General features: G+C 49.0%; 1 protein-coding gene across 1 annotated transcript in view; it reads left to right on the top strand.

Annotated features, from left to right (window-relative positions):
- The window catches only part of stpg2 (sperm-tail PG-rich repeat containing 2), an 85,900-nt gene that overhangs the window by 12,780 nt on the left and 60,620 nt on the right, over positions 1-12,500 (top strand). The window contains exons 5-7 of the mRNA XM_061260446.1: positions 1,268-1,383; positions 2,304-2,415; positions 11,447-11,554. Of these exons, the coding sequence (XP_061116430.1) occupies positions 1,268-1,383; positions 2,304-2,415; positions 11,447-11,554 (336 nt within the window). The remainder of the gene's footprint in view (positions 1-1,267; positions 1,384-2,303; positions 2,416-11,446; positions 11,555-12,500) is intronic.

The raw sequence follows: 12,500 nt of genomic DNA on the forward strand, positions 1-12,500 counted from the left end.
ATTTGACAATGGGGTGAGAACATTTCATGCACACAGTAACTTAAAATGGACTAAATCTTTCTACTAGAAAAAAAAAAGATTTAAATCTCATTACAAGAATAAAACAACTAGTTAAGATGGACAGTATTAAGATGATACTGTAAATAATGGCAGCTGTTTGTGGTTCATGCTGTAGACCCTACATTACCTGCAGCACAGCAGAACCATACTGTAGACCCTACATTACCTGCAGTGTAGGAGAAACATACTGTAGACCCTACATTACCTGCAGTGTAGGAGAAACATACTGTAGACCCTACATTACCTGCAGCACAGCAGAAACATACTGTAGACCCTACATTACCTGCAGCACAGCAGAAACATACTGTAGACCCTACATTACCTGCAGTGTAGGAGAAACATACTGTAGACCCTACATTACCTGCAGTGTAGGAGAAACATACTGTTGACCCTACATTACCTGCAGCGCAGGAGAAACATACTGTAGACCCTACATTACCTGCAGCACAGCAGAAACATACTGTAGACCCTACATTACCTGCAGCACAGCAGAAACATACTGTAGACCCTACATTACCTGCAGCACAGCAGAAACATACTGTAGACCCTACATTACCTGCAGTGTAGGAGAAACATACTGTAGACCCTACATTACCTGCAGTGTAGGAGAAACATACTGTTGACCCTACATTACCTGCAGCGCAGGAGAAACATACTGTAGACCCTACATTACCTGCAGCACAGCAGAACCATACTGTAGACCCTACATTACCTGCAGTGTAGGAGAAACATACTGTAGACCCTACATTACCTGCAGCACAGCAGAAACATACTGTAGACCCTACATTACCTGCAGCGCAGGAGAAACATACTGTAGACCCTACATTACCTGCAGTGTAGGAGAAACATACTGTAGACCCTACATTACCTGCAGTGTAGGAGAAACATGCTGTAGACCCTACATTACCTGCAGTGTAGGAGAAACATACTGTAGACCCTACATTACCTGCAGTGTAGGAGAAACATACTGTAGACCCTACATTACCTGCAGTGTAGGAGACACTTCCATTGCATCAGGACAGGCCCACGTCCCTGTGCACAGCCCTTTGGAGGTCATTTTTAATAACTCCAGGACAAACATCTCTGAGCCCGTAAATCAAGTCATCGGATTCCTCCAGGGCCTACCAATTATGGCCCGCTAATTAGAGCATACGAATGACAAAACCTTTCTTGCCTCCCCTTGTCTCTATAAAACTTTCTCTCCCAGGCGGAGAGCGACTCCTCCCAGAAGTACAGAGGAGTGCACTTTGGGAGGATGACGGGGGAGCGGGGCGAGGCGAGGGTGTCCCAGGGCCCGGGGCCCGGGGCCTACAGTCCTGAAGAGTGAGTCCTTCTGTCCAATCACAGAGCTCACAGTCCTGCTGTCTCACTCATGCTATCCAATCACAGAGCTCACAATCCTGCTGTCTAACTAATGCTATCCAATCACAGAGCTCACAGTCCTGCTGTCTCACTCACGCTATCCAATCACAGAGCTCACAGGCCGAGGCCTAGCAGCTGGACTAACGAGACAGGCTTGTACATATATGATGTCACAGTCTTTATTGTTGTGACTGTGGAGTTTATCACGTTCATTTAAGCACTATTTTTAAGTTAACTTGACAGAAAACTTCTACAATAGACTTGACTCAACAAAAGCTCATGTTTATGGTATTGCTCTATTGACCCATTTGCCTCAGATAACCAGTTTCTATCAAGTTCTGGTTGTAATAAATGTGTGGATATAAATACATATCTGTAGAACTGCAGATGCAGGACTTGTGTTGATATGATGATGTGATGTCAGCAACAATTGACCTTGCTTGATAATCAGAAGTCAGGCACAGAAGCAGAAGCTAGCATTTTTATTAATGCGAGGGGACTCATGATCAAAGTCTCATCGGGTAAATACAGGGATAAAAGAAATTGGAAAGATTTTATGTGTTTATCAGGCAGTTTGCCGCATTACTTCAAAAGTATTCAAAGTAGGTGGGGAGTACGCTGCGTACATGGTGCCGGCTCCTTCCCAGGGCAGTTATCTGAAGATCATCAGCAACTCAGCAGGAGGGAGGACCCCTACTCCCCCTCACCTATCCCGCCCCCCACTTTCCGTAATGGAGACAGGAGACAGGGCTTGTAAATCATGGGCACCCCCGCGTACGTACCGGGAAGCGTCTCGGTTAACGATGACGGACGTGAGACAGGACTCTTCCCCTCGGCTGCCGCAGTCAGGGGCTGATGAACCTCCCGCCTCCCTCTGACAGGAATCATACCGTCCTCTACGAGAACGTCAATGTGAAGAAGGAGTCCGGGAGCCGGGCTCAGCTCATCCTGCCGCGCTACCACCAGATCCTGGCTCTGCAGGAGGAGAAGAAGGTGAGGGCTAGCGTCTCTGTGCGACCCTGTCTGTTACCCTGGGGCAGATTCAAACTCAAGTTAAGGGTTCAAAGTGACTGACTAACTCTCATATTACTGTCCGTAGTTCAGGGGTGCCCAACTCCGTTTCTGGAGGGCCGATCTACGTGCTGGTTTTTGTTCCAACCAATTACCTTTTCTAACCACCCATTACACTGGTTCACTACTGTGCTGGATCACAGTAAATTCATGAGGATACACATGCAGTCTGTGACTGTAGCTGGTGCTTATACACATATCAGATTTAGACATGATTGAGCTAATTAATTAAGAGGAGAAGTTGCCACAAAATCCTAAAACAGATCGGCCCTTGTGCACCCCTACCGTGGTTGCTTGTATGCCTTTGTACAGCATAGCAAGAACTTGTGGAGAGATTTAAATAGTAAATGGGCATCTATATAGCACATTAGCCCAAAGCACTGTACAATTGATGCTTCTCATTCACCCATTCACACACACACAAATGGTGACTGGCTGCCATGCAAGGCACCAACAATTGGGGATTAGTCTTCCTCAGGGACACTTCGAGACACCCAGAGTGGGATCAAACAGGCAATCCTTTGATTTCCAGACGACTGCTCTTACCTCCTGAGTCAACATTGCCCCATCATTTAGCTTAAACTTACTGAATGCCCAAGGCCTTGAGGTAGCAGCACCTGCCTGCACATTTCAGTGTTGATTATAAATGTGGGACAAAGAGACCAGTGAATATAGATTATTCGTAAGGGACAGAAAATTGTTGACCAGTAGGCCCAGCCTACTGGTCATGCCTCGTACTACTCCCCCCTGGCTACTCGAGGTGTGAACACAAGTGTGCCTGTTTCACCACTCCCTATTCCAGCCTATTCCCCAGCCTCCCACCTCCATGTTGTAGCCTTCAGCCTGCCCGCATGCAGCCTCCCGACCCACACCTGCGCGACTTGGTCCTCCCCATAGTGAAAGTATGAGCCCCAGTATGCCGTGTCGGAACAGACAGAGCATATAAAATGGAGATGTGGTGAACGATGGATGTCCATCTGGCTATTAGAGTGACGTCAGGTGGGACATAAAATCCACGGGCAGAGCACAACGACACAGTGAAGTGTCCAATGTACTAAATCAGTGTGTCCAGTGTAAATCACACTCTAACAGAGTATCTGTGGTCCTACTCCAGGACCGTATGCTCTCTCTAGCTGTTGATTTAAGAGTGGACCCTGTCACAGGCTGTGGCTACCTGAACTCGGATTAGTATGCAGAAAGGCTTTTCAACCGATCCGGCCTACCTCAGGCTAGCTTTGGGATAAGGAAGAAAAAATGACATCAATTTTAGGACTGCGGTGAAATCAACTACGGACAGCAGAGATTTGCCCTTTACAAAGGGCTACACAAGTTTAGTCTCAATCAATATTTATGTTGTATAATGCCAGTTATAATCAGTCTGTAGCATTTCAAGAGAGGTCATTTTCAAGACGATGTAAAAATAAACAAGGACACATGCCAATCTTGGGAAAAAATCTATTTGTTTATAAAGTTTTTCCCTGACCCCAAGAGATTGAAATGAACTCCTTGAACATAGCAGGATGCTTTGGTTGCATTGGTGTGAAGCACAAATCAAGCGAAGCCAGCGTTTATGAAAAATGGGTTTAATACTTTACATTCGGTGGTGGTGTTGTTGGGCGATATGAGGGTTACTGGTTCCAAAACTTATAAAAACCACTAGTCACTCTGATATGAAATAGTTTAGTTTCTTTCTTTTTTGCTTGATAAATTCCACATGACACAACTTTATGTAGACAGTAATCCTTTGCCACTGTGGTCAGATGTATCCAGTGAGGTCCATATGTATTTGGACAGTGATACAAATTGAATGTGCTGCATATAGGGTATGCAATAGGGCTACACGATATATCGTATATTTACTGAGTGGAAGACTGCTTGAATAATATTTATTCAAATGTATATGCTGTTCAATTGAATGGCTGTTCATGTGCAATTTGTTCAATAAAAGCATGTTTGAAATACTGGATTTATTTATTTTTATTTGGTGGGCTATAGGCCATTCATTGTCTGGGGTCTATGTTAGCAGTGTACCTAAAGCAGAAAGACATTACAACAGCGCACACTTCAATATTTGTTTATTTATCGCAAGTCGTATCGTCGTCGCAATATTCAACAATGTTATCGCATACACCATTTCCTCATGCAGCCCCAGGATGCGTCCATATCACGTGAATTACAGCCCTTTAAATTGTCACAATTGTTGTTCCTAATTAACAGCGAGTAACGAGTGACCAGGATTGTGCGTTTATTCAGTTTGTGGTTTTATGTTTGCTCCACTGTGTCTTCCTTTGTTGTGTCTATTGTTCAACTATTTGTATTGCTTTCATTCTTCCTTTCATCTGTCTACCCTGTGGTTGGGTTTCAGCAAACGCTGTTCTGCACAAAGAGGAAAGGGCACACAAAAGGAACAGATGCTAAAAAGTGAAGCCTGATGTGCAGTTTTTTTTTTTAACAGGACGACTCTCTGCCACAAAGACTGCTGATGCGCCAACTCTCTGTAAAAGCGCCGGCGGGGGCAGCAGGTTTGTCTTTAATATCGGCAAACCCGCAGGGCTGGGCCGCTCTGGGCTCCGGGGCTGCGCGTACGCGAGGCTCACAGGAAGCGAATCATTAGCTGTTCTCAGACCAGGCAACGGCGCGCGCCTGAACCCAGGGGCCAGGGCGGGGGAGAGATGCGCCGACGAACTCCGCAGAGAAGGGAAATGTCACCTCCTTCTCTCCCTTCTTTCCCTCGCTCCCTGTTGGTCTCCGATCCCCAGCGACTGGCGGACGAGAACCGAACATCTCATATCGCAGAATGTCAAAGATGATGAAACTTAGAAGAGCGATTTATTTAGGGACACAGGTGGTGACTGCAGAATAGCCAAGAGAGGAGGATGCGGCTCCCTGTAGTCTTCCGGCAGTGTGGTCTTTGCGTGGCGTGCACCCGGGAGACACGTCTCTAGAGCCTTGTTTTTCTCTCTGTTCTGCCAGAGGAAGTCAAAGTTAGAGAGCAGGTAGTCACTCATCCGCGCCGCACCGTGTTATTCTCCCAGCTGCATGAAAAGATACCAATGTAATTACCCCAGTGTAATTGGTGTCTCTTTACCACACAATTTTCCCTTTGTGTTTCACTATCTGATGGTCTGTCGACGGCTCTGGGCTTGATGGATGACGTGCTGGCAGCAACGAAATTCGCTCTCATTTGACAGGGCTTTTTAAAGTTAAAATGTGATTTGCCATTTCCGTGTCTGTGCAACTGAGGTCAACGTTCCCACGTTGTAACGACTACCCTGCTAACAAAAAACGGCTTCATAATGTTATAAAAATGACCAAACATGTTAACATTGTTAGAACATTTTGTGCTAGCCAGGTAGTTTCTGTTGTTTTCTGTGATTAAACTGATCTCAGGTCAGTTTCAGGACTCTTAATGCGCCATGTTGTTCATTAAAAGGGTTTGTGACCTCCCTATGAGAACCCTGTACGTGCTGTGTAATTTTCACAGCCATTTATAATTCCAAGGTGTAAACATGCATTGTGTGTCAAAGGTCCAGAAGGAAGAACCTTCATATAATTTGAGATATTCTGCCTTTAACAGAGCTGACAGTTTGTATACGGATGAAATGTGCAATCAAAGTTGTTCAGCGGTAGCATATTTATCCAGGAAATCTATTTCTGTTTTCATGAGAGATGTTTCTTTCCATTTGATAATTCTGCTCTCATTTAACAAGCTCCAGGTCTTCAGGATTGGCACATAATTGGGAGAAAATTTCTGCCAGTAGAGGGCACCAAAACTCAACGATCGGACAGAGCCAAATCTTTTTTATTTCAACCCCTAATGACTTCCATACCTGTACGTGGGAGTGGATATCAATGGCCCCAATGCACTTGATGGTTCTGTGCTTTTGCCATTTACCTGCATGGTGATGAGTGTGGAATGATTGAGTCAGTATAAGCATTGGGGGTGGTTTGATCAGCGATGGTTAGCAATGGTGCCTTTTTGGGTTTGAGAGATAGAGGTCGGGGGCTGTGTGGGATTGGGAGGTCACAATACTTTTACACCACCGCCCTGCGCTACCTGCAGTGACCTGGAGAGGGAGCCGAAGAACAGCTGTGGGTCTCAACAAGTATCTTAGTCTCACATTTAGAAGTAAAATCTTAAATCTTTTTGCTAAACGAGACCAAAAACTGCCAATTAGATGAAAAACTTTGACTAATTTCAAGATTTGCCAATGGGATGGGAAAATTTCACTTGTCAAGCAAACAGTTACTTAAAACAAGCTAATATTTTGTAATTGAGCAAAATGAAAAATATCTTAATCTTATTACAAGGCTAAAAGCGTGTGTCTGTCTTGCCAGGCACATAGACCCCAGGTGCGCACAGCCCAGCACTCTGTCCCTTATGGGAGACGCTGGCCTGAGCGCTAGAGGTGTCATTAGACCCCCGCTGCTGCCCCCCTGCTGCCCCCCCCACTGCCCCCCTGCTGCCCCCCTGCTGCCCCCCCCACTGCCCCCCCCACTGCCCCCCGCTGCTGCCCCCCTGCTGCCCCCCCACTGCCCCCCCCACTGCCCCCCCGCTGCCCCCCCCACTGCCCCCCGCTGCTGCCCCCCTGCTGCCCCCCCACTGCCCCCCCCTGCTGCCCCCCTGCTGCCCCCCCACTGCCCCCCCCTGCTGCCCCCCTGCTGCCCCCCCACTGCCCCCCCCTGCTGCCCCCCTGCTGCCCCCCCACTGCCCCCCCCTGCTGCCCCCCTGCTGCGCCCCCACTGCCCCCCGCTGCTGCCCCCCCCTGCTGCCCCCCCCACTGCCCCCCGCTGCTGCCCCCCTGCTGCCCCCCCACTGCCCCCCCCTGCTGCCCCCCTGCTGCGCCCCCACTGCCCCCCGCTGCTGCCCCCCTGCTGCCCCCCCACTGCCCCCCCCTGCTGCCCCCCTGCTGCGCCCCCACTGCCCTCCGCTGCTGCCCCCCCCACTGCCCCCCCCTGCTGCCCCCCCCACTGCCCCCCCCTGCTGCCCCCCTGCTGCCCCCCCCTGCTGCCCCCCCCTGCTGCCCCCCGCTGCTGCCCCCCCCACTGCCCCCCCTGCTGCCCCCCCCCACTGCCCCCCCCACTGCCCTCCACTGCTGCCCCCCGGTCAGCCGGGCCCGGCATCCATCATCATTAGAGGGGGTCTGACTGCATCGCCTCCAGCAGATGGGTTATTATCAACGCTACGACCGCCGGACTATCTCCCGCAGGGCGCAGCTCGTGTCGCGCAAACTGTCCACACGGTTACAACCGACCCGGCCTCACGACAACGCTCGACTCAGTCCACCCCTCCACACGGTTACAACCGACCCGGCCTCACGACAACGCTCGACTCAGTCCACCCCTCCACACGGTTACAACCGACCCGGCCTCACGACAACGCTCGACTCAGTCCACCCCTCCACACGGTTACAACCGACCCGGCCTCACGACAACGCTCGACTCAGTCCACCCCTCCACACGGTTACAACCGACCCGGCCTCACGACAACGCTCGACTCAGTCCACCCCTCCACACGGTTACAACCGACCCGGCATCACGACAACGTTCGACTCAGTCCACCCCTCCACACGGTTACAACCGACCCGGCCTCACGACAACGCTCGACTCAGTCCACCCCTCCACACGGTTACAACCGACCCGGCCTCACGACAACGCTCGACTCAGTCCACCCCTCCACACGGTTACAACCGACCCGGCATCACGACAACGCTCGACTCAGTCCACCCCTCCACACGGTTACAACCGACCCGGCCTCACGACAACGCTCGACTCAGTCCACCCCTCCACACGGTTACAACCGACCCGGCCTCACGACAACGCTCGACTCAGTCCACCCCTCCACACGGTTACAACCGACCCGGCCTCACGACAACGCTCGACTGGTCCCACCGGCCCTTTCTCCCGTCTTTAAACAGCGCTCTTTCACGAGGCTATGGTGTGATGGAAGGGACACACAGCACAGAGAGTGGAATCAACAAAAGAGAGGACAGCCTTCAGTTTTTGTTAACAAACTATAAAATAGCATATACTGTAAAAACAGGGGACTGTTTTTTATAGAAAAAACCTTTCACAAAATATTTAAAAAATCCGTTTCAAGGCCCTAGTGTTGGCATTTCAGGCTGCTAAGGGGACTGCCCCACCTTACATACAATCCCTGATCACTCCCTACTCCCCAGCTAGACCATTCCGGTCTGCCAGCTCTGGTCGCCTTATGCTTCCCTCTCTGCGTGCACCTGGCGGTCGAGCTGCACGTTCACGCCTGTTTTCCGTTCTGGTTCCTCAGTGGTGGAATGACTTGCCTACCACTGTCAGAACAGCAGAATCCCTCCCCCTATTTCGACACAGACTCAAAACCCACCTTTTCAAAATCTACCTTAGTCCTCCCTCCTGATTTCCCCTGCCCCTCCTTTCTGATATCCCTATCCTTGTCTAACCCCCCCCCCCCCCCAAAAAAAAAAAAAAAAATTGCACTTATGGTGACGACTATGTTTAGAACAGCATTTTATGTGTATTTTCCTAGTTCTGGATGTGATGCTTTGACTTATGGTAGAACCTATGCACTTGTAAGTCGCTTTGGATTAAAAGCCAAAGCCAAATGACAAAAATGTAAATGTAAGAAATAGATATTTCTCATTAATGAATGCTAATGTTTATTAATAAATAGATCATGCAGACATATAACACTTATATAAAGATCGGACAGCTTGGTCCTTCCCCCATATTTTTAATGTTAACTTTTTCAGATACACCAATGATGTTAATATCCCTACTTGAAAACATTGTTACAACTGTAAAATCAGTGCTTATATCTATCCAGTTAAGTTGACTGGGGCGAACAGTTTGAAGCCACAATTTATGCTGATTGCATGCAAATGGTTTTAATTAAAAGTGACTGAAATTGAATTGGAGTTAAATCGGCCGCGCTTTATGGGTTTACACATCACACAAAGAGACTTGATTATTCAGTCAATACTGCAATATTTACGTCACCGCTCCTATTTATCCATTCATTAACAATGAAAGAATTGGAAAGATTTTTACATGTAGAAGATGCACCGAGCCAATGGACATGGTCAGACGGTTATAGGCTTGTGTGTGTTGTGTTTAAACGTGTGTGTATGTGTGTGTGTTGTGTTTAAACGTGTGTGTATGCGTGCGTGTTGTGTTTAAACGTGTGTGTATGTGTGTGTGTTGTGTTTAAACGTGTGTGTATGCGTGTGTGTGTTGTGTTTAAACGTGTGTGTATGCGTGTGTGTGTTGTGTTTAAACGTGTGTGTATGCATGCGTGTTGTGTTTAAACGTGTGTGTATGCATGTGTGTGTTGTGTTTAAACGTGTGTGTATGTGTGTGTGTGTTGTGTTTAAACGTGTGTGTATGCGTGTGTGTGTTGTGTTTAAACGTGTGTGTATGTGTGTGTGTGTGTTGTGTTTAAACGTGTGTGTATGCGTGCGTGTTGTGTTTAAACGTGTGTGTATGTGTGTGTGTGTTGTGTTTAAACGTGTGTGTATGTGTGTGTGTTGTGTTTAAACGTGTGTGTATGTGTGTGTGTGTTGTGTTTAAACGTGTGTGTATGTGTGTGTGTTGTGTTTAAACGTGTGTGTATGTGTGCGTGTTGTGTTTAAACGTGTGTGTATGCGTGTGTGTGTTGTGTTTAAACGTGTGTGTATGTGTGTGTGTGTTGTGTTTAAACGTGTGTGTATGTGTGTGTGTGTTGTGTTTAAATGTGTGTGTATGCGTGCGTGTTGTGTTTAAACGTGTGTGTATGTGTGTGTGTTGTGTTTAAACGTGTGTGTATGTGTGTGTGTTGTATTTAAACGTGTGTGTATGTGTGTGTGTGTTGTGTTTAAACGTGTGTGTATGCGTGTGTGTGTTGTGTTTAAACGTGTGTGTATGTGTGTGTGGTTGTGTTTAAACGTGTGTATGCATGCGTGTTGTGTTTAAACGTGTGTGTATGCGTGTGTGTTGTGTTTAAACGTGTGTGTATGCGTGCGTGTTGTGTTTAAACGTGTGTGTATGTGTGTGTGTGTTGTGTTTAAACGTGTGTGTATGTGTGTGTGTGCTGTGTTTAAACGTGTGTGTATGTGTGTGTGTTGTGTTTAAACGTGTGTGTATGTGTGTGTGTTGTGTTTAAACGTGTGTGTATATGTGTGTGTGTTGTGTTTAAACGTGTGTGTATGCGTGCGTGTTGTGTTTAAACGTGTGTGTATGTGTGTGTGTGTTGTGTTTAAACGTGTGTATGCGTGTGTGTGTTGTGTTTAAACGTGTGTATGTGTGTGTGTGTTGTGTTTAAACGTGTGTGTATGCGTGTGTGTGTTGTGTTTAAACGTGTGTGTATGTGTGTGTGTGTTGTGTTTAAATGTGTGTGTATGCGTGCGTGTTGTGTTTAAACGTGTGTGTATGTGTGCGTGTTGTGTTTAAACGTGTGTGTATGCGTGTGTGTGTTGTGTTTAATCGTGTGTGTATGCGTGTGTGTGTTGTGTTTAAACGTGCGCGTGTGAGTGTGTGTGTTGTGTTTAATCGTGTGTGTATGCGTGTGTGTGTTGTGTTTAATCGTGTGTGTATGCGTGTGTGTGTTGTGTTTAAACGTGCGCGTGTGAGTGTGTGTGTAAATGAGTTGCGTTCTGCCGGCTGTAATGGTCCATGCATCATGTAGGTCTGTTCTGCCAGGTGGGCTCTGGCGTCTCCCGAGGTCAGCATGGGCACGCGTCAGCCTAATGTCCCCCATCACAACAATATGTATTGCCTGACCCGACTGAGGTTGCCCTCTCTTCCCCCCGCCTGGGCCACAGAAGCTCTCAGTCTTCATAATTGAGTCTTCATCTGCTTCCTCGACCCCTCTCACCTCCCCGCCGCCCGCCGGCCGCGTATCCGACAGAGGCTCCTCTCCTTATCTGAACCGAGTCGCTCTGCCTCCTTCAGTGTCTCTCTGCTTTTCTCCCTCTATCCGTAGGCCGTCCCGGGTCCTGGGAAATATCACATCAGAGGCCAGTTTGAGAGGACGGACGACCAAAAAGATGGGAACCCTGCCGTCAACCCCCCCTTCCTCTTCCAGGCTCAGGTAAAGATGCGCTCTCCCTCAACCCCCGTCGACCGTCTCGTAAGCACGTTAGCTAGTTCCTGCTCTCTCGATAGCGAGAGCTCTGCACAAAGCGCGTAACGACGGGGGGACGGGAGGTGAGAGAGGGGACAGAGAGGGAGCTGTGGTGTCACATCTCCACCCCTCCACATCTCCACATCTCCACACCTCCACACCTCCACATCTCCACACCTCCATCTCCACACCTCCACATCTCCACACCTCCACACCTCCATCTCCACCCCTCCACACCTCCATCTCCACACCTCCACACCTCCACACCCCCACATCTCCACACCTCCACACCTCCATCTCCACACCTCCACACCTCCACATCTCCACCCCTCCACACCTCCACATCTCCACACCTCCACACCTCCACATCTCCACACCTCCACACCTCCACACCTCCATCTCCACCCCTCCACACCTCCATCTCCACACCTCCACACCTCCACATCTCCACACCTCCACATATCCATCTCCACACCTCCACACCTCCACATCTCCACCCCTCCACACCTCCACATCTCCACACCTCCACATCTCCACACCTCCATCTCCACACCTCCACATCTCCACACCTCCACACCTCCATCTCCACACCGCCACACCTCCATCTCCACACCTCCACATCTCCACACCTCCACACCTCCACATCTCCACACCTCCACACCTCCATCTCCACACCGTCACACCTCCACATCTCCACACCTCCATCTCCACACCTCCACATCTCCACACCTCCACACCTCCATCTCCACCCCTCCACACCTCCATCTCCACACCTCCACACCTTCACCTTGGTACTGTGCGCCAGTTCACCTTGGTACTGTGCGCCAGTTCACCCTGGTACTGTTTGCCAGTTCACCCTGGTACTGTTTGCCAGTTCACCCTGGTACTGTTTGCCAGTTCACCCTGGTACTGT

Source organism: Conger conger, chromosome 11, assembly GCF_963514075.1.
Source record: "Conger conger chromosome 11, fConCon1.1, whole genome shotgun sequence".
Lineage (NCBI taxonomy): Eukaryota > Metazoa > Chordata > Actinopteri > Anguilliformes > Congridae > Conger > Conger conger.